Raw genomic sequence first — 22,464 nt, 5'->3', positions numbered from 1 at the left:
GATACTGTTTTAAAATACTTTCCTGGCTTACGAACTATTGTGTTTACACCATCCATGTCTGTTCATTTGCATAAACCAAGTATGGTTCTGTTGCTAAGCTGAGCTGAAGTTGTCTCTAGTAAGGAGCTCCAGTACAATCAGGCAAGCTGGAAATCAAGCAGAACAAGGGTTTAAAACAGTCACATTCTTCATTCTTTTTCCCTCCTTTGTATAGGACAAATGAATTCAACTGTTACTTTGCAAATTGTTCGTGAGCAAGGATTTGTTGGAGAGATTGCAGTTCAGTTGAGTACCAAACCTAATTTGGACCTTCCTCTCTCCAACCAAGCAACAGAGAATGAGGATTATATAATAGAAAAGAAGACAATTATTATGATGGAGAATGCAACAATAACTTCTGTCATGATCACTATTTTACCTGTGAGTAGCCTTAATGACTTCAGCCAATAATTTAATTTAAAGAAATGAAGAATATTACTGTTTCTATTTTAAGAAAAGGACTTAGTATTCTAGAAGAGGTGAAGGTAGGATTCTTGCATCATCAGACAGTGGTAAATTACTAGGAATTGCAGTCATATATTTCAAAAGAATTTGTATACTGGTAACTGGGAAGGAACTAAGTAGTTTGCTGTTTGCTTTGTCCTGCTACCCAATTTATTATTATTAAAAAGGAGAAAAATATAAATGTCTTAGATACCTGTTGTTTTTTGAAACTTACTGCAGTTTTATGGAGAATTTATTTTAACTTACATGTTTATCAACAGATTTGTTCTGTAGTTTGAAAAATGTTAATTTTTCACTAAAAATAGATTAATTATTTGAATACATTCAGCATGGAGATATTGTTTTATATGTATTGCTTTAGTTTCTGAAATCTGACCAACTTGTATTATAGATAGGAGAAAGAAGTATCAGCCAGCAATTCTTACTATTGTTTCAGCAGGTTTGGAATCTGACTACCAACTTCAGCTTCTAAAATTTAGCAAAGGTATTCTCGTCTACTTTTCACATGATGTGAAGTAAGGAATTGGTTATATAATCCCAAATTCTCGGACAGCATCTCAGAAGTAGTCATCTTTATGCATGTACTCTAATTTTATCAAACTTATAAAGTTTGTAAAGGTATAAAGTTATAAAATTTATAGTTATAATTTAATCGTAGTACTTTGTAGTGGAAAAAAAAAGTGACACTTAAAAATATTTTTGCAGGATAATGTTCCAGAATTACAGGAAGGATTTATAATCAATATTACTGATGTGAAACTGATTGATTCTCTCACTAGAGGTCATCCAAGTGTGAAAAGGATTGGTTTAGAAATAGCTGAAATAACAATTGAAGAAAATGATGATGCAAGAGGAATATTTAGTTTCAGTGTTACAAAGGTAAGTGAACTTGAATGAAGAATATTTAAAGTCACGTTCCAGCAGGAGAGTCTGTGATTTCAGACCACTTTTGATGTTATTCTAATAGGGCTTATGACAGTAAATTGTTCTGAATAGATAGGTCAGATGTCAGACAACAGTTCAGTCTTGGAATTTTCTTCACAATTAGTGTATGAACCTTATCAGGGAGCTAGAACTGCTAAAATGAGAGTCTCATAATTTTCTGAGAGGAACTCCACGATCTCAGATCAGTTTACAAGTGATTGTGGCTTCTTTATTATCCAAAAGTGAACCAATAAATAGCAGTTGTGATACTCACTAGTTTGTTGTTTTTGTTGCTGTTGTTGAATTTACAGGATAAAACTGGAACTGTTGCTGCTTATGAGGTACCACCACCACATAATATACTGAAACTTCCAGTTGTTCGACAGGCTGGGAGGTTTGGGTCTGCAGTTCTGTATTGGGAAGCCATTCTTTTAACTGCTGGGTTTGAGGACTTTACACCATCATCTGGAAACCTTACATTTGCAGATGGGCAGGTGGGAACTTGTTTAAAGTTTATCTCTGGTTTTTAATTTAAGAGCATCTCACATTTTCTACCAGTAGAATTTTTATCCATTCATTGAAATAATTTTATTTATGGTCTCAGGATATGAATGATTCTCCTGACATCAGTGCTTTAACATGGAAAAGCACAATGTATTTGTACTTGTAATATATTTGGCTAAAATATAGCCAGGTAGGAATACATGCCTTTGGTACCTTTAAATGAAGCCATAATTTTTTATAATAAAGGCCTTTAGCCTAAAAATCTGTAACGTAATCTGTCTTCTCTACAAACTTTCAGAATACACTTGTATGTTTCTTTAGTTTTAAATTTCATACTGTCCCTGCAAATACTTGGTGTATACAAAAGATGTTTATGTCAAGAGAACTGGTGTTTGGCAATAGAAAAGTATGTTTTTTGAGCAGAATTGAGGCTGAATGGCAGTGATGTCTATCTGTATATTAAAATATACAAGTATAGTAAGAAATGAGCACAATCAACAATGTGCTTATCTATAATTATACAAAATTTATTTATTTTACATTTCACATTTTTCAAACAATTCATACAGAATATTAGAAATGAAATTTAGTTTCTTTTTTTTTTTGTTTTTGTTTTTTCTGTTTTTCTTTCAGGATACAGGAGAAATAGAAATTACAATCATAGATGATAGTGAAGTTGAATTCCTTGAGACCTTCAAAATTGCTTTAGTGAGAGTAACCGGTGGTGCAAGACTTGGAGATGAAACACTAGTAACTGTTGCTATTCCACCGAATGATTCTCCTGTTGGAGTATTTGGTTTTGAAGAAAAAAATGTGAGTTTGATTTGATTTGGATTGCACTATTTTCTGCAAAGGCAGGATTTTGGATTTGTGTAACTAACACATAGCTGATTTTGATAACCCTTCATTGCACTGGAATACAATTCTTTCACTAAAAATGGGTTGCATCATGAGAGGTATGACCAGCTGCAGATCAAGGGAGGTGATTCTGCCCCTCTACTCTGCTCTCATGATACCCCACCTGGAGTACTGCATCCAGTTCTGGGGCCCACAACACAAGAAGGATATGAAGTAGGTCCAGAGGAAGACCAGGAAGATGATCAGAGGACTGGAACACCTCCCCTCTGAGAACAGCTGAGAGATGTGGAGCTCTAAGGCCTAGAGAAGAGAAGGCTCTTGGGGAACATTATAGTGACCTTCAAGTACCTGAAGAGGGCCTACAGGAAAGCTGGGAAGGGATTTTTTATCAGCACATATAGAGACATGGCAAGGGGAAATGGTAATCAACTAGGGTAGATTTAGACTAGATATTAGGAAGAAATTCTTTACAATGAGGGTGTGAGACACTGGAACAGGTTGCCCAGTGAGGTTGTGAATGCCCCCTCCCTGGAGGCATTCAAGGCCAGGCTGGATGGGGCTTTGAGTCAGTCTGGTCTAGTGGGAAGTGTCTCTACCTATAGCAGGGGGTTGGAATTAGATGATCTTGAAGGTGATCTTGAAGGTCCCTTTCAACCCAAACCATTCTGTGATTCTATGGAAGGCATATTAGTGCTTGTCTTTATTAACTGTGTTTGATGATTATGGCAATGACAGCACTGTAGCACAGACTTGGACTTCTGTATTAGTGCATTTTAATTGTGTACTAATAATCCAGCATGTTCAAGGTAGGATTTTTAGTGTTTTGCTGAATGTTAGAATGGATTTTTAATAATCTTCATTACTAAAACTAAAGTTTGGAAAGAAATTACAAAACATTTCTCAGCTTAATGATTGTCACTGAATGATTCTTCTGCTGTCCATTTTACTGGTGACTGCTTGTGACTTACTGTCTGTGATTGTTTTGATTCACAGACCATATGAAAGTAGCTTGAGTGACTCATATTTGCTAGCAGAATTCCATACATTTCCTATGCCTGTTATCTTCTTACTGATTTCCATTATTTTCCTTGGTTTACGTTGTTGTTAATAATGCTTTTCTTATATTTTTCTTCCTTCCTTCCTTCCTTCCTTCCTTCCTTCCTTCCTTCCTTCCTTCCTTCCTAGTCATTATGAATGCATTTGATAAAAACTTTTCATCTTCCTCCTCTTCTTTTTTCTTCAGATAATACTGAAGGAACCTCAGACACCTGATGACTCTGCAGCGATTGCACTGCTCACTGTAAGTCGAAGTCCTGGTGGACAGGGAGCAGTTAAAGTGATATGGATTCTCGAGGAGGCTGCTGAACATGATCTGACCCCTCTGAATGGTACCCTTCACTTTAATGAGGTATTTCTGATACAACAATAATTGATTTACTATTTTTAAATCTACAGATTTTTTCTTCATGAATTTGTTTGTTTGATTTTTATTTTTGTTTGATGTTTATTAAGCTAGAGATTACACTACCAAAAGGCTAGTTTGAACCAATGAGGAAAACTGTTATGCTCCTTTTAAAGCAATGTAATGTTACCAACAGGAAAACATGCTTCTCAAATATGAGTTGTTTTTACTGTTAAGAAAGAGGAACAGCAATATACTCCATGTGAGTAATGATTATAGGAACGATTCGGTTCCATTATCATACAATCAAAAAATAAATTTGAAGAAATGAGAAGCATGAAGAATGTTCAGCCTCTGCAGAGTATTGCAGAATATCCAGAGAATTTCTTGGATAGAACATAATGTTTATGTGGCAATTTTTACTGTTTATTAACCTGTGAGTAAACATTTTAGGTTAATCAGAAATGTATTTTTTTGAAAAAGGTTCAAATATACCAAGCATATGCATATACTTAACATAGGCTGTTGATGACAAGTAGTTTTTTGCATAGTATAATACTGTATTTTTTTTTTAGTTTCACTTCATATATGCATAAATATATATATATATCTTCTGGTTCTTTACATGATCCAGACTGAATCCCAGAAGTTTATTGTTATTCGTGCTGTAGAAGATGGTATCCTGGAAGGGAATGAAACATTTACCATTCAGCTAGTCTCTGCTGGTGATGCAGAAATATCCCCTGTAAATGGTAAATAATTATTTAACTACATTCTAATTTTTAGACACTTCATATGAGAATTCTACTAAGCCTGCTTGTATTAGACTGTGGTGCTTATGTATGTTGAATTTTGCAGTGTTCTTTGATGTGGGTTCTTTGATTGTTTTGGAATGTCAGTCTTTTTTCATAAGTTGTTTACGTGTCTGTAGAAATGAGTAAGAATTTTAGGTCATATTTTTTTCGTTCTAAATTGTTGATATAAACTGCTGTGTTCAGGCATGAAAAAGCAAACAAAATACAGAAAGACAAAACATTTAACACTGTGCAAAAAGTATTCTTTAACAAAAAGCAACAATCAAGCCCAGCTTCGGACCTGTAGGAACCATAGGTTAGTTTTGTTCGGAAGGGACCATACAGGGTGTTTATTCAGTGAAAACCATACTAAAGGAGAGTTCGCTGAAGGCATTATCTTATCAAATTCTGAAGATTAAACAATGGGGCTTCTACAATTTTCTAGGTAGCCAATGCTTAAAATTCATAAAATCTTCATAAGTTAACTTTCAGTTGTACATTACAAAAAAATATTTAATGTTAGAAGCTTTGTTCTAGGTCTGGCCACCATCATTATTTTGGGTGATGAAGGAGCTTCTGGGGTGGTTGGAATAGGTCAATCATTCAAGCATGTTCTGATTGGAGAACCTTCTGGAAATTATAATGGGACTGCTCTTATTAGGTAGGTGCATCTCTCATTTTTCCAGATAAAGGAGAATCTCAGAAGCAATGAAGATCCATATTTTTCAAGCATTTCTTGATTGCTGTATATTATTATTTCTTCTAAAATGTGAACTATTTTTAAATTTAGAAGTGTATTTTTAAAGAAGGTCAGAATACACATCACAGGAACCAAAAATTGCAAAAATGTTCTCTCTTTTATGAAATAACTCAATCTTCACAGTGCTAATAGCATTTCTGTTGTTCTCAATAGTATGATATACTGTTTTTCTCTGGATTGGATATTAACTATTAAAGGAAGAAAATAAAATCTGTATTTGTGTTCTTAACTGCAGCCTGACACGTGGCCCAGGGATTTTTGGTGAGGTCACGATACACTGGAATATAACACCTCCTCATCATACAGAATTTGCTGAAATATCGGGAACCTTGACGATGAGAGATAGACAGTCTGCTGCAGTTGTTTTAATACAGGTCTGAGACAGATTTTACACTAGTAGCTACTTTGAACCCTTTCTTTTATTTAGATATTATCTTGGTTAGAAACAAATTATATCTGTCTCCCAGGATATAGTATAAATCCTTTTAACTTTCCTTGTTCATGCTCCCTAGGCTCTAGATGATGACCATCCTGAGGAGAAGCGTTATTACCAGTTTCAACTAACTGGAATCAGTGATGGAGCACTAATAAATGAATCTAGCAACATAGCAAATATTACCATGGCTGCCAGTGATCTTCCATATGGAGAGTTTACATTTTCAAGAGAATTATTCCAAACAACAGAAGAAGAAAGATGGGTATTAGATTAAACTTCATTCCTATTTAAAATGTTCAAAGATTTCAGTATTTTGCTATTTTTATGCTTAACTTCAGAAGAAAAATAAATCAAAGATTTCCTGTGCTTATCATAGCACAAGCTCTATCATGGCTTTTGGACATTTTTAACACTCTGAGAAAGAGTGCCGTCTGCTAGGCTGCATATAAATTGTATTTATTAAAAGCAGATGTTATCTCTAAACCTGTTGAAAAGATGCCTTTAGAACAGTTTTGAAAGCAACTGTAATAGAAGAGCAAAATTTCTAATACATTTATTTATTTAATAAGTGTTTTTTCCCCTTAGGTTAACATCACTATTGTGCGCTTCGGAGGATGCTATGGCAAAGTGCATCTTTGGTTTCAGATAATAAATGGAACTGCAGAGGAGGGAATTGATTTCACTTCCACAGTAACGGAGTTATTATTTGAACCAGATGAGGAGAGTAAAATGATTTTGATTGAAATTCATGATGATGACATTCCTGAAGGTCCTGAAGACTTTTCAGTGATGATTACCAAAGTGGAACTTCAAGGAAGGTAAAGAAAGAATATCTTGTTGCAAATCAGATCGATAACAAGCTGAAAAACATGATAGCTCACTTAACTGCATAAAGTCACCCATGAAATTTAGCTGTCCTAATGTAAAACTTCATAAGACAGCTGTAACAGTGATCATGATAGAAATAAGGAAATCAGTTTTCTTAATATTAGCATGAACATTTTGCTGATTGAGAGCCCATACATTGCATTCATTTCTTGAACGTTTAAGGAACAGGTGTTAACAAGATTGTTATACATCCTGTGACATGCTTATTTGAGACATGCTTATTATGCTATAAATACTATATGTGGTTTAGTAGTATCACAAAGAACACTTTCTACCAGAAGGAACAGCAAAGCAGTGAATGCAGCTCTGTATTTCAAGCAGGTGTAACAATACATTATGTAGAATAAAAACACAAATGTGGAGTATGTGAACTTGTTACTGTATGGAATTACTTTGATGTGGAACTATATTTTTTACAATTCCAATTCATTCTCTTTTCATTTATATCTCTTTGTGAGAAGTTGTATTAAAAGTTTGTATTTACAGAGACTGTGTTAGGAAAGATCATCAAAATTGTGGATTCCAATAGAGATACAAACATAGGTCGTTATGATAGCCATGTAATATATTAGCAATGGGAATGACCTATACAGACAATTACTAGTTAAGATTTTCCTGATTGAAGTTTTCAAGGCTTCTTTTTTGAAGCATGTTGTCATGTATAGTGCATGGGTTTCACTGCTAATAGATTGTTAATCTGCTTAGAGTATAATCTCATTAATATTTTCTAGAGTTTCCTGGGAAAAAAAAATGAAAGATAAACATTGCTGGAAGTAAACTATTATTTTTTTCATATAATGTTTTAAGAAAATGTGGCAAGAAAGTCTTTGGTAATTACTCTCAGAAAATAGAAGTATTTGTAGTAATCATTAAAATGACATTAATCTTAATACTTTCACAACTTTTTAATTATTATTCTTATTTTTTATTGTGTTCTTGAAAGTGGATTTGATTTTACCATCAAAGAAAATGGTCTACAGTTGGATCAACCTCCTGTAATAGGAAATATATCCACAGTGCGAGTAACTATAGCAAAAAGTGACAATGCAGAAGGCATCATAGAATTTGATCCGCAGTACATCTTTGTACAAGGTTAGTTTGCTCTTTCAGTGTGAGTTAGAAGATAAGTCTGTGACTCGGACATAAATTTTTTGAATTAACTTCCAACATCTTTTCTGAGTTTTGATACCAAGTATGTAAGCAGCTGTAAATAAGTTCTTCAGCAATTTTTCTTCATACTTTCTGTTGCTGTATCATGATGGTTCAGGTTGTATTACTTAGGTACCTGAGGTGATAAACTTGAGAGTGAGGGAACGAGAGAAGTGGCCTGCTATGTGTTTGAGTGTCTTTCATCATAAGAACAGGTCTCCTTTACCCAGAATATTCTCAGTTTGCATTTGAGACGCTCAGCAGTAACACTGAAACTACTTTGTTTTTTTAAGTGGAAATTACCATAAGACAGTGTAACAGTTGTTTCACTCAGCTATTTCTTATGTGCGTACTGTCATTAAAGAATAGTAACTGAGCTGGCTTAATACATATGTAGTTGAATAATAGTTGAAACCTGTTTATTGCTCCCTTGAAGTAAGTAAAAATATGAAAGAAATGAACTGACATTTCATATCAGCTAAAATAATTGACTATAAAAGTCATTAATAAAATGAGTTCCTTGTCATTATTTTCCTAGATTCTCAACATACCTAGCTCCATTTCAATTTGCTCTTGAGTAGTTCTTTTGAATTTAAACTGTTCCTAAGATGATAGCTTCTCTGCTTAAGTGTTTAAAACCTATTTGAAATTTTCTTCATTTATCACACTGATTTTCCCTAATCCTGAAGATTTGCTTTTACATTTGCTGAAGATAAAATGAGCATAATATAGTATGATGAAGTGACTTAATGTGTAAACTTTTTTTTTAAAGAAACAATAACCTGTCATTCACACAAATTATATTATAGCAGCATAAGATTTTTTTTTTCCTATTATTTATTTGATAGAAGATGCTTACATTACCTTTAGTCACTGACTAAGAATCTAAATGGAAAAATAGCAGGCAAAGTTTTTAGAACATAAACTTCCATCTTGATTGAAGAAGAAAGTATTACTGTGCTACAAGAAACAACTTCTTGCTTGCATTAAAATTATGTTAGAAGTGGAGTACTCAATTTTCAAAAGTAATGCTTGTGGAAACTTCTTTTGTATACAGAAAGAAATGGACTTAAATACATAATTCTTTACATTTAAAAAAACTGACATAAAATATCTACAGTAATTTTTTCTTAATCATTCTTGTAGTAGAGGAAGATGCTGGAGTAATTATGATTCCTGTTGTGAGGAAGCGTGGAACTTATGGCTATGTAACAGCTGATTTTCTTTCTCGAAGTATTTCTGCACTTCCCAATGGAGTTGACTATGTAATCCATAACAACTCAGTCACGTTTTATCATGGTCAGAACCAGACTTTTATTTACATCTCTATTATTGATGATGAAGAAAGGTAATTTATTTTTCTGATGATTTATTATTAAATTACTGTTCAGTAATCTTTTTTTTTTTTTTTTTTTTTTTTTTTTTAACAGTAAGCAGTGTAGCTATATGTAAAATTGGAATAAAAAAGGAATAAAAAAGGAAATTGTTACAGTGCTGAAAAATGCATCTAAATTTAAAAAGGAAAAGGGAAACTATTATTAAAGTTTCATAGACATATGAAATGTAGGCAGTTTGTTAGGTTGTTGGAATTATTAGGTATCTATTAGATATTAGGTATTTAATATAAATGGGGAGTAGGACATTCTTTTTATTTCACTTATCATCATTCATTCTAAAAAGGAGGAATCTTCTGTTGTAAGTTTACTGAGCTGACTTTTACGTATATTCAGAGAGCTCCATGATTGAATTAGTTGAATTGAGTATATTTTTAATTATCTTTGTGTGTGTCTGTGTGTGTGTGTCTGTGTATCTGTGTGTGTGTGTGTGATGATGCTGGGGATTTCTCATACTCTTTCTCCCTCTCTCTTTTTTTGTTTCTCTTTTTTTTTTTTCTTCCAGTGAATTTGAAGAGCAATTTGAAATCCAACTGACAGGAGCTACTGGTGGAGCAGTCCTTGGACTCCATTTAGTGAGCCAGATCACTATTGCTAAAAGTGACTCGCCCCTGGGCATTGTCCGATTTCTTAACAAAAGTCGAATTATACTTCCCAATCCTGATACACCCATGACATTGTCTCTGGTGCTGGAAAGAACTGGAAGATTGTTAGGAGACACACAGGTAGGCTTTGGCTGTCAAAGATGTTGGTTGCTTTCCAGCTGCTAGATCAAAAAGCTCCTGCATTTTCCTACAAAAACTTCTTTGTGACTGAGTTCTGATGGGATAATTAGAGCCTTTGTTATGTATAGTTGCAGTATAGCAAAAAATGTAATTAAACTTTTCTATTTCTCCTTCTTTTTTTCAACTTTTATTGTGGTCTAATGTTTTAAACTAGCTCCTAATCCTGCCAGAAACATGGTCCATATAATACACTACAGGTTTCGTTTAATTTAGTTGAATTACTTCCTCAAGCTGGTCAATTTTTTTTTAATCAATAACATGTGCATTATGAATTTTCTAGGTTTCCAGACCAATGGTAAAGAAAGATATAAGTAAGAACCAAGGCAAGCCTTTCATAGTCTTGACAAATAGTGGAAAATCTCTTTCCCATGTAAAAATTGTCTTAGTCGTCTTTGAGTTTTTTCCTCTAAAAGTCATTAGAGAAAGCAGAAAAAAGTTAAAGCAATCAAAATAAAAATGATATTTAAAGTGCAGAATATAGCCTCCTCAAAAGCAAATGTAATTATAGGAAATCTTGAAAATATTCTAGTTTTTAATCAGGCTGCAAAAGTACAAAAAAATCATTTGAGGAATTTAAAACTTTTATTGCAGAATATTAAATAAGTGTTTCTTGTTTTAGGTCAAATATTACATTTTAAATGAAGTGATTTACTTGGGGAGCTTCACAAAAACAAAATCTGGACAAGGGCAGAATTAAAAACTGGCCTGTGTTTTTCCCATTAGGTGCTCCTAAGAAATTTGTTTCATTTCTAACTAATTTTTTATATTATTCATATATCGATTTTAATAAATTGGCATTGTGGTTAACTCTCACAATTTCCTTTTGTAATTTGATATGCTTATTTTTCCAAAGGATTATTCAATTTTCTACATGCAATTCATTATGAATATTTTGTGGTTCATTATTATCAACAAAGATTTAAACATCATTACTTACCAGATTAAGGAACTTTAGTTCACTTATGGCGCTCTGTCATTTCTCACTCTTGGAGGCCTACTGTAACATAGCATCATTCTTATTCTGAAACTGATATCTTCCACAGATTAATTGGGACATTTTAGGGCCCAATTCAGAAGACATTTTATCTCCTTTGAATAGTGACATTGGTGACCCTGTGAATGGATCATTTTATTTTGGAGAAGGAGAAGGAGGTCTGAGAACTATTCATCTACAAATCTATCCTCATGAAGAAATTGAAGTTCAGGAGATATTTGTTATTAGACTGAGCCTTGTCAAAGGTGAAACAGAAATAGATCCAAAGGCAAACAACATTACACTAATAGTAAGTCATCATTGCTTTTCTGTTTTCTGAGATCTCTGTTGATATGGGCATTTATCCTATGAAACTTTTCAAAATTAATCATATTGATTGCATAGGTTGTCATCTGGCTTTCTTGCCTTTTCTACTCACATGTATTGGTACGACTTGAGTTCTTAAGAAAATGTTGCAAATAATCTATCAGTAAAAATTAGTATATGAGCCCTGACTTGGCTGCCTTCCTTGCAGAAGTTTGTGGTTCTGTTTGGTGGGAGCATGAATGGGTCTTAAATCCTAACTCACTATTTTGACTTCTACTTCTCCTCCCACTAGTGCATGTTAAAGAAATAAAAAGATCAGAGTGAAAGACAGATAGAGAAGTAAGGCAGAGAAGCTGTCAAGGACAAATACTTCCTTTAGGGATACTGAAGTGAAGGATTTCTATTTGAGACTTTTATAAGGAGAGAGGGGAAAAAAAAAAAAAAAAAAAAAAGAAGGTTGGCTGTAATGATTTTTCTGGCAATACATTGTAATGTATGGATGGACTTAACTCCTTTTTCCACAGGTTGTCCTTCAGAGACCAGGTTTATTCCTTGAAATGAAATGCATACCAATACATACCATATTTCACCTTGCATACCAATAAATTGTTTTCTCTGTAGGCACCGGTGTTTGTGCACAGCTAATCCAAGGCAGAAGTCTTTGATTCTTTATACAGCCTTTATGTCTGCTGAAACTACATCAGTATAGTAAGAATACAAAAATGATCAAAATATTTACAAATTGGATTTCTAGTTCTCTTTGTGTACTATTATCTCTGTTTCTCTCCAAGTATTCAGAAGATACATAAAGAAGCTTTAGAGGGTAGATTGGATTAATGGTAAAAATTTTAGAATAAATTTGCATCAATGACTTATTATAAATACAATTGTCTGCTTGTGTCTTTTGATCCCATCAAAGAGGTCTGGACAATTTTGAGTTTGTTGAAAACTGAAAGGAGGACACCTATGCTTTCTCTACTGTGTCTTAATCTTATCTCCATGGGATACTCTTTCCTAGTTCTTTCAAAATTAATTTACTCTCTCAAATATGTTTTAACCACAATGTACAAGGTGTTATTGTTAAGTGAGGCTTGAGTGGACAGAATTGTCATTGCTGTTTGTTTTCATATGAAGTTTCAATTAATCAAAGACAAAGATGCTTGTGTATTTACTGACTACATCAAATTTTGATTCGTATTTAATTTAGGACTTGCTCAGACTTCTTCAGGTATCACTGTAGGATCTCACAAATCAGAAAGTTATCCACAGATCTACAACAATCTTCTATGTGTGCATGAAAGAATGTGGGCTTGATATCACTCCCTTCTGATACCCCAATGTTCCTGTATTCTGTTTTTTAAATTCTTCTCACAGACTCTGTTAACTTCTACTGAACTCTTTAATATTCAGATGAGATAAGTCAATAGGAAAAGTTAGTAGATATATGCCCTATAGCACAATAAAAACTTTAATGATTTTGGCAAGAATATAGCTCATTCTACATTTCTCATTTTGTTGTTGTTGTTTGCTTTGTTTACAGATACAGAAGTTTGGTGATCCCAATGGAATTGTACAGTTTGCTTCTGAATCGTTATTTGAGCGGAACTATACAGAGCCCTCAGCACTGGAGGGACCACTAAGTATTACACTGTTTCTCAGACGAGTTCAAGGCACTTTGGGAAACATAACGGTATTCTCATTCTTATTTCTTTTTCTAATAAACAGTATAATCTGAAATCATCTGCATAATAATCTGAAATATGAACATATACAGAACGGAGGGATTTTTTTTTTTTTCTGTTTCTTTCAATTGATTGTTGCTCCAATGCATTTTTGAAATATTGCCTTTCAGACTGAATTTAGCAAGGGGTTCAGCGTAACTGTCTGTGGTTTGAAAAATCATATTCAGTCTCCTCACTTGACTGAAGTATTTTTGAAGTCTGTGTTTTAACAATTATTTAATTTCTGTTTATATATTTATTTTCTTCTAATTAATGAATGAATATGCTGTATTAAATGAGGATTCTTGACAAATTTCTATTCTAAAGAATCTTGGAAAGAGAACAGACAGCAAAGATCATGGTGTCAAAAATATATACAATTTTTAAACATGTTTCAAAGCATATGTTGGTTTCTGACTCTGTGTTTAGCTTTGTTTTCTTTTGCTTTTTTTAACTCATTTCAGGTTCATTGGAAATTATATAGTGAATTTGACATGACAGGTGACTTTCTTACAACAGAGGGATCTGTTGTCATTGCTGACCAACAGAGTACAGCAGAAATAATTATCTACTTGTTACCTGATGATGTTCCTGAACTGGATGAGAACTATATAGTTCAACTGATTTCAGTAGAAGGTGGAGCAGATCTAGATGAAGATAAAAGAATTTCAAAGATAAATGTTTTTGCAAATGATGATCCCCATGGAGTATTTGCCTTGTACTCTGATCAGCAGTCAGTATTGGTAGAGAAAGACCTTGATCGGTATGTTCAGATTAATGTAACTCGGCATGCTGGGACATTTGGAGAAGTGGTCACTGAATACCGTATCTTGTCTCATCAAGAAAAAGAACTAATTGCACCTGAAAATGAGAGGGGATATCTCACCATAAAAGATGGTGCCAGCTTTGGTGTGAAAAGAGTGCCAATAAGCAGCCAGGTCTGTATAATGCTTTTAGATCCTTAGCTATCTAGTATCTACTTTTGTCTTAATAACAATGCAAATGTGCTGGAATGTTGCTATACTCTCAGCAGTATCCACTGTGAAAGAGCAAAGAAGACATTTTAAACCTTATGAATACCCTATTTCTGGGAAGAAGTGAAGTTAAATATTGTGTTTTCAGATAATATTTGCAAAATCACTTCTATGCATACGTTCATATAGTCATTTTGTTTCCATCACTGATCTTCATTATAATAATTTCCATATTTTATTATCTTATGCATCAAAAAATACTTTCTCAAGTTTTCAGTTTGGATTGTCAGTAATGATCTGTTGCTGCTGACATATAAAGCAGCAGATATATTTGTTGTCAGCATTGTCAGGTTATTTGGTATACTTAGTACAGAATTACATTCACAGAATTGTAAAGATGAAAAGTGAGCTGAGCCCCGCTTTTCCATTTACAATTTATTAAAATGAAAATAAATGCTTTGCAAGTTCAACAAACTGCTAGTCAATCGCATTCTCAACATTGATGTTTTACTTGTTCTTTTTTTACTTGTGCAAGGTAATAAAATGCTAGTCTTGAAAACACTGCTTTTGTATGTAAATAGAACAAAAGTTGCTCATCAGTCTGTTACTTAATTTTTTTAACTGGTGGATATCATGCTTTTTCTGGAATTAATTTTCTACCTTTTAATTTAAATTTTCCCTTTCAAAGGCATTCCTTTTATTGGGCTTGAATTTTACTCTGGAACTGATTAATGTAAGCCTGGTTAGAGAAAGTGCCAAGGATGTGCCTAAAATATTAGAAAAAGCAAAGTCAGCTGTTGTGCTTGTTCCTGCAGAAGCTGCCAATTCACAGGTCAGTATAATATATCAGGCTGATATAATATTTCTACCACACTGCATTCAAAAGATAAGTGCAGTTAGGATTCATTTTGCTCCTTAAAGTTTTTTTCATTGCAACCATTTTAATGACTGACAAGACTTCTGTAGTTATTATACTGTGTACTTCTTTTCTGCATACAACTTTTTTAATTTTAATTTTAATTTGAAATATGTTAATACTGCATGAAAATGTCCCTCCAACCAATAATTTTGATGTATCGGTGTACTTAAAGCAACAGTAAATAGTGTAAATATTGCAGTTAATTTATACTGTTCATTCTGAAAGTAATGCCTTCTATTTATTTCTTGGAAACTGCAACAGATACATAGAACACAATTACATTATTTGGTAGAGCAAGTTCTCAGCTACAACACACTATTTTTCAACATAGTCATCATCATTGTCTGATCTGCACAGATGAGCTGATTGAGATGCTCTTCATTTTGTGATGTGACAACTGTGCATGGCCATGCAGAACATGGCTTGTCTTTCATGTTGCTGCTGCCACTGCTGATGTGCACCACCTGCCCGTCATTGTGCTCACACTCACTGTTTGGTCTCCATAAGTGTTCAGCAAGCATCAGTGCTTCTTCTTCTGCATGGCAGAATTCAGTGACACACCTTTGTTTTACTAATATTTCCATGTCAGATACCTTTCTGCTGGACTGCCCCTCTGCTGCCATCTGTGACATGGCAACAACATGTAAAGGGATGTTGGCGGGAAGGTTCAACCTGCACTGCCATACCACCAACATCTGCCTAATGGGCTGACATAATAAAATGGGAGGCATTGCTTTCAGAGCAAAATGTGTATATTTTTCTTTACATGAAATGAATGTGCTGAGATTTAAAAGACAAGAAGTTATACTGAACTAATTCTGCCTTTACGTACAGCAGCTCCAAAGTTGATAACAGCAACTGTATAGTGCCTTATGCTGGAAGAAGTAGAAATCATGTTGGTTTTTAATGCAGTTGGCAATACATTTGTCTAATCACAGTGTGAGAAATTCTAACTTTGGCCACTTCATATGACAGTGAGAAAAGAGAATTTGCTTATATATGTGGTATATGTGCTTCAGATGATTTCTTATGTATCAGGCAAAGAAATGGAATTCTTAAATTTTAAATTTTTATTAAGTAATTTTATTTGTCCTAAAGCCCTGATATTTCTTTTAATTTCTAATTAAACTTAAAGCTCTATTAGTATTATTTACTTCAATATTGTTTCTGTCAATGCTTATCCAGTTACTGTTTTTAGAATGTGAGAATTATCCTTTTAACTTCATCTGCTGCTTAAAGAAAAGGAAAAGTAGATTATGCCAGCAAGAATATTCTGTTAACAGTATCATATGGCAATAATTTATTTGCACTGGATACACAGTTATTAATTCTATCTCTGTGCACGCACATATGTGTATATATGTACAGTACTATAGCTATGACTGTGAGCATCATGGACAGGTTGTTAAGTTTTTCTTTTAATGTTTTCAGCAGTGAAATCCAAGTCATTTTAGTTCCTTTCTCTGAGATTTAATTTTCAAAAATCTCAGATTTAACAGAATTATTGTAGACTTGTTAAGGAATTGTTTGTGTGTGTGTATCTGTCCATATACACCAAACTTGCATCACAACTACATGTAAAATGATTGTGAAATACCTATTTTAAGATAAATAGTATGCTTGAACACGTGTTATTGCCTATTCTTACTCCATTTTCTGTAAGAAAATCTATTATGTTTCCCCAGGTTGGCTTTGAATCTGTGATTTTACAACTTACAAATATTGTAGCAGGAACAGGTCAGGCTGTCATAACCAGAAAAGGAGTTTATGGCTCTGTAACAGTTAACTGGATTTCAGGATACCCACCAGAACTAACCACTGACTTCATTCAGCCAGGCAATATTACTCCTTCTTTTGGTAAGTGCTTGTCTGAGGAATGAGGTATGATAGTTGCATAACTGTTTTACTTACTGGTATCTATAAGTATTTCCTATTCTGATAAAGTGTCATTAGAATGGAATTGTATGGTCTGATTTTTATTTGTATGCAGTATGTTTAATTTATGAGTAGAGAAAGAACTAAATGTCATAGTTACCCGTCTGTGAGGTAAACATAATGCTATGCCCTGATGGACAATTTTGTATAGGAAAGACCGTTAACCAATTTATTCTTGCTCAATGGAGTGTAATTGTCATTACAAACCCTATCTTAGAATATACTCAGGTAGAATGAGAATTTCTATTTAGTGACTTTGAATTGTGCCCTCTCTCTTCTCTCTCTTTTTCTTCAGGTATTGTTCTGTTTTCCTCTGGTGATCTAAGTAAAGTAATTTCATTTCGGGCTACACCAAATATAAATAAACGTGAGTCATTTGCCATCTCTTTAACAGAAGTGCACAGCAATGTGTCTGGTGGGGCTCAACTGAGGTAAGGTTATTAGTTTAAATGTTTAGTTTTACAGATACTGCAAGAATTATTATCTGAATACAGGAATATGCCTTATAAAAAAGACTTTTGAGTTATAAGGAGATAGGAAGATATGTGCTTTTTTTGATGAATTTGTAAATCTTGTTTCAGTTATACAGATCCAACCTTACCAGAACTGACACTTCTCTCAAATTCCAGTCTATTTCATGCCAGGAGGATACAGGGTGTCCAGAATGTGTCTCAAATCATAGGGACAGTTAAGAAAATGAAGAACCAAGATCGACAACTTTAGCCAGGAAGCTGAAGAATGTTTTCATTAGTCACCCTAGAAATTCATAATAAGATGTTCTTAGGTAACAAAACGCTATTTCAAATAAATTGAAACAAAAAAATGTTCAGAAAATGCTTCATTTATATTAAAAAATAAATATTTTTGTTCTTAAAAATAGAACTATCCCATTTAATGTAGTCTTCCTTCTCGAATAGATTGTTACCTATCCTTCAAACTATTTTATTTTCGTTCTTCCTTATTTATTGATAGCTAAAAGTGTTATAAAATGAATGGACATAGAGCTACACCATGTATGGAGAAAGGTATTTGCTTCTCCACATTACAGTTATACCGGCAAGTCAGAAGGAAATAAGGAATGAACTGGATGACTAAACTCCCTGGACAGACCCATTCTCCTAGGCTTGTATGTTCTGTGGACTGGTGTCCTCAGAGCACCTATTTAACATGTGAGTTAAAAATCTTGAGTGTACAAAAATGATGTTTTTAGAAAACTTAAGACTAGATCCCACAGGAGGCAAAGCTGATAATTTTAACTCCCTTAGTGATGAAAAGTGTCTAGTTTGTTAATTAAAATCACACACTGTAATTATAGTGCTAATTAGTGGCATATAACTCTGAATACTGGGTCAGTTACAGCAGAAATGTAAGGCCCAAAGTTTAGTGAAGGCCTTTTTGGAAGCAGATTAACACAGTTTTCAGCTCTATGCATTTTATTTCTTATAATAAGGGTATATATTTAATACGAATGTAGTAGAGTTCAAACTGATACTTGTTAATGGTGCTCAAATCTGGAAAAAAAATAGTATGACTAATATTGAGAGGGGATGGTTAGTAGTTCAAAATTCCACTGTAAGTCTTCAAATAGATTCTATCTGCTCCCTGGCTAAAATGGTAGATCTGCTATCATCAGTCTAGTCCACAATTTTCATTTTCTACAGGAAGTTTGTTCTATGGTTATGACTGGTATTTATCTGAACATCTGTATTGTAATGTGTCTCCCTGCTTTTTGTCCACAGTAGAAAAAAATTATACCTACTTTTCCCTCTCCATTTTCTCATGAAGTCCTTGCTTAATATATTCTTTATTCTGTGTTAACTCAGGTTGTATTAAGCTTATGAAAGCCTATGTAGCAATATTTTAAAACAATGTTTTTAAAAGTCTATTTACGTCTTACCTTGTATAGTTGCTATTTCTTCCCTCAACTGTTATAAATTTTTCTTTTAATTCAATTTCTTACAGTCTTCATTGGTTGTTCACTGGAAGCTATTCTGTGCCTTTTAGTTTTCTTATTTCCTGTTTGATCATTCAATTTTCAATATCTTTTCTGTTTCAGATCAGGATTTACAATAGCTGAAATTGAGCCAATGGGGATATTCCAGTTTGCTGTTAACTCAACATTCATTTCAGTTGAAGAAGATGTTGAGTCAGTCACACTGCATGTCCAAAAACTGTTTGGATTTCGAAGTAATGTCACTAAATTGACATATCAGACCACTCCAGGAAGTGCCAAACCACTAGAGGACTTTAAGCCTATTCATAATGGGGAGCTTATATTTGCACATTTTCAGACAAATGCCATGATAGAAATATCAATAATTGATGACACTCTTTCTGAGATTGAGGAATACTTTTTTGTAAATTTGACTGCTGTTGAAATTTTGGATTTTCAACCTGCTAAACTTGACTGGAGTCCACGTTTAAATCCAGCTTTCAGTGTTGCAACAATTAATATCCTGGCTAATGATATTCTTCATGGGATACTAAGTTTGGGGCCAGAGTTTATTTATGTTGAAGAAGATGCAAACAATAATACTCCCAACACAGTGATAATTAATATCAGAAGGACCCAGGGGTTTACTGGTGATATTGAAGTAACCATTAAAACCTTTGGAGGAATAAGTGCACAGAGTGGAGTAGATCAATATCCTTTTGAAAATGTTTATGGAAAATCAAACTTTACATGGGCAAATGAAGGAGAAGATTTTGAGGAACAGTCAGTCTCTCTGACTTTGCTGGATGGAGAAAGAGAAAGCAAGGTGTCCATAAAAATTTTTGATGATGATGAGCCTGAAGGACAAGAATTGTTTTATGTTTTCCTCTCAGATCCTAAACATGGAGCTCAGATTGTGAAAGGGAAGGATGAATATGGATTTGCTGCTTTTGCAACTGTGATTATTGCAGGTACCAGTTTGTTTTCTTTTCCTCCTATAAATAAGTAAATGTATTGGAATTAAGTAATAGTAAATAACTTTAGGTACTTGTAGAAGTATTTATGTAAATTTTGGCTTTTCTATTGGACAGTAAACAGGGTATTATGTTGTCAAATCTTGACTTTTTCAGTTTGGAGAACGCATCTAATATACCAAAGCCCAACATGCATGTATTAGCAGGTTAGCTCAAAATACACTTACAGATGCTGCTCATCTCTGCTCTTATTCCTATAGTGAAGGGAAAGGCTAAGTTTTAGTAATTTTGTGTCAAATGTAGTAGCATTGCATTTTTGGTGTTTTTTTTTTCTTTTTTCTTTTCCTATTGTCACTTCCACAATGCCTGATGCTTTATGAGGTGTAAAAATAACAGGGAAAGTGTTTTTGTATTTTAATACTATATAGTGCAGTTATTCATTATAGTCATACTCTACTTCTGGGGACGGAAGATAGGACTGAGCTTAAATGCACATTTAGGGAAGAATTTTTCTTTCTATCACAGCTACTTTTCTTTGCTACTTTGAAGGAGAGATATCAGAACTCCCAATTTCTCTTTGTCAAATTTCATGTAAGGTTTTTTTACAGGAATGTGTACTCAGATTGTCTTGAAAGTACAAGATAGCAACATAGATGTTGGAAACCCAGACTAATCTTTGCTATGTAGTGAGTGTATGCAGCAACCAAAATTATGTACCAGGAACAGACTGTTTAAAACATGAGTGCACAGTCTGCCAAACTCACCATGCAAGTAATCAGCTGGACATACGGTCAAGTTAACTAAATGGATGTGTCCGTAAGGACCAACCGGAATTTGAACTTGAATCCCACAGAAGTATATTATATATTCTAGAGCGTAATGCATGTGTAGAGTAAGATCAAGAGACATTTTAAGAAGTATCAAAGCACATGTTTGCATTTGACTGTATAAAGATACCACAGATTAAATATGTATGCATGCACAAAAGCAAATGTGCTGTCAATTGTTGGTACACATACTGATGTTTTTAAATGTAGAGTAGCTCTTGCTAAGTTTAGAGAGAAATCCTTTAGTTGCAAGATTTTATGGGACACTGTGGAGGCATTAATTTCCCTTCATTAGCTCTGTTTTGGGCTTTGATTGTTTGTTTTCTTGTTTTCTCCTGTGCTGCTTTTCTGAAGCTATTTAAGTTCTAATGAGAACAACACAGTATTTTCCAGCTCTCTAGTTTAACGCATTGAATTAAAGAGAAGAAGAAAACAAATGTAGCAATATGGGAAAATGACTGAATTCAGTGTAGTGGGTGGGCAGAATAAGAAAGGTGAAGTCATGCCCTTGGAATCTTTACGTGTCATAGGAAGCATAACCAGTCATGACAAGTTACAGTCTGGGGGCACAACGAAGACAATTTCTGTTTAGAAAAAAAAAGTTATAAGTAATACGTAGACATGTTATAACCGGAGTGGGTATCTCTTAGGGTGATTATAAATGACGTTTATGAATCTGTTCTTGACTACTCTAGCATCGAGCCTCTTGATATCAGGGGACAGAAATTCAGCCAGTTTGCTGAGAACTGGTGAAAATATAGATTTATATTCACAGGTGGTATCAGGATTCTCATAAGGAATTTACTTTCAAAGGAATTCTGTTAAAATACGTAAAGTGCAGAAATGCCAACATTGGAATGTGGAGATAAATAAGGAATGTACATAAAGAATAGTAATACTAAAAGAAATTTTTTTGAGGCATCCTATTGTAGTCCTTTGAAGCATACTTTTGGTGTCCATTTTTTAATCTTTATTTTAGTTTTAGGGAAAAATATAATTTAGTCCCAGCTTAATTTCCTAGCTAATTAATTTCATGGGCTGTTTTCTATATAGGAAGTGATCTTCAGAATGGCATTTTGGGATTCATTCCAGAAGTACAAAGTGGTCTTATACTTGATGAAGATTCAGAAAACAGAGAGGTGCTGCTGGTTGTTGCGAGGCAATCAAACAGGTGCAGTCAGCAACTGATTCAAGTACTCCATGTACATTCTGTGTTAAATGAAGGGTGCTGCTTGTAGTGGAAGAGGTTATCATAGAATTTTTTAAATATTTTTTGCCTTTCAGCTCATTTAATAATTTCACAAATTTTCACAAATTAGCTTTAATATGATTAGGCCTGTCACAGTGCTTTTATTAAACAAAAATGAAAACCTCACTATATCGCTGCTGTGTGGCTGTGAAAGTTTTGCTTAGGTTAAGGATTTACACTGCTGGAAGTTAAATTAAAATTCTCATCTTCCTGCATAGTATATATAGGGTATGA

The 22,464-nt window shown here is 33.8% G+C and overlaps 1 protein-coding gene across 1 annotated transcript in view; it reads left to right on the top strand.

The window, feature by feature from the left end:
• The window catches only part of ADGRV1 (adhesion G protein-coupled receptor V1), a 247,086-nt gene that overhangs the window by 75,630 nt on the left and 148,992 nt on the right, over positions 1–22,464 (top strand). Inside the window, exons 56-76 of the mRNA XM_031607653.2 lie at positions 215–420; positions 1,210–1,383; positions 1,740–1,922; positions 2,566–2,745; positions 4,034–4,198; positions 4,827–4,944; positions 5,524–5,647; positions 5,982–6,120; positions 6,259–6,444; positions 6,768–7,000; positions 8,014–8,162; positions 9,366–9,567; positions 10,119–10,338; positions 11,442–11,681; positions 13,239–13,388; positions 13,884–14,357; positions 15,082–15,225; positions 16,998–17,169; positions 17,543–17,678; positions 19,304–20,151; positions 22,035–22,152. Of these exons, the coding sequence (XP_031463513.2) occupies positions 215–420; positions 1,210–1,383; positions 1,740–1,922; positions 2,566–2,745; positions 4,034–4,198; positions 4,827–4,944; positions 5,524–5,647; positions 5,982–6,120; positions 6,259–6,444; positions 6,768–7,000; positions 8,014–8,162; positions 9,366–9,567; positions 10,119–10,338; positions 11,442–11,681; positions 13,239–13,388; positions 13,884–14,357; positions 15,082–15,225; positions 16,998–17,169; positions 17,543–17,678; positions 19,304–20,151; positions 22,035–22,152 (4,561 nt within the window). The remainder of the gene's footprint in view (positions 1–214; positions 421–1,209; positions 1,384–1,739; positions 1,923–2,565; positions 2,746–4,033; positions 4,199–4,826; positions 4,945–5,523; positions 5,648–5,981; positions 6,121–6,258; positions 6,445–6,767; positions 7,001–8,013; positions 8,163–9,365; positions 9,568–10,118; positions 10,339–11,441; positions 11,682–13,238; positions 13,389–13,883; positions 14,358–15,081; positions 15,226–16,997; positions 17,170–17,542; positions 17,679–19,303; positions 20,152–22,034; positions 22,153–22,464) is intronic.

The sequence above is a fragment of the Phasianus colchicus genome, chromosome Z (genome assembly GCF_987193195.1).
Source record: "Phasianus colchicus chromosome Z, bPhaCol1.hap1.1, whole genome shotgun sequence".
NCBI lineage: Eukaryota > Metazoa > Chordata > Aves > Galliformes > Phasianidae > Phasianus > Phasianus colchicus.
This window is presented reverse-complemented; position numbering and strand designations above follow the sequence as displayed.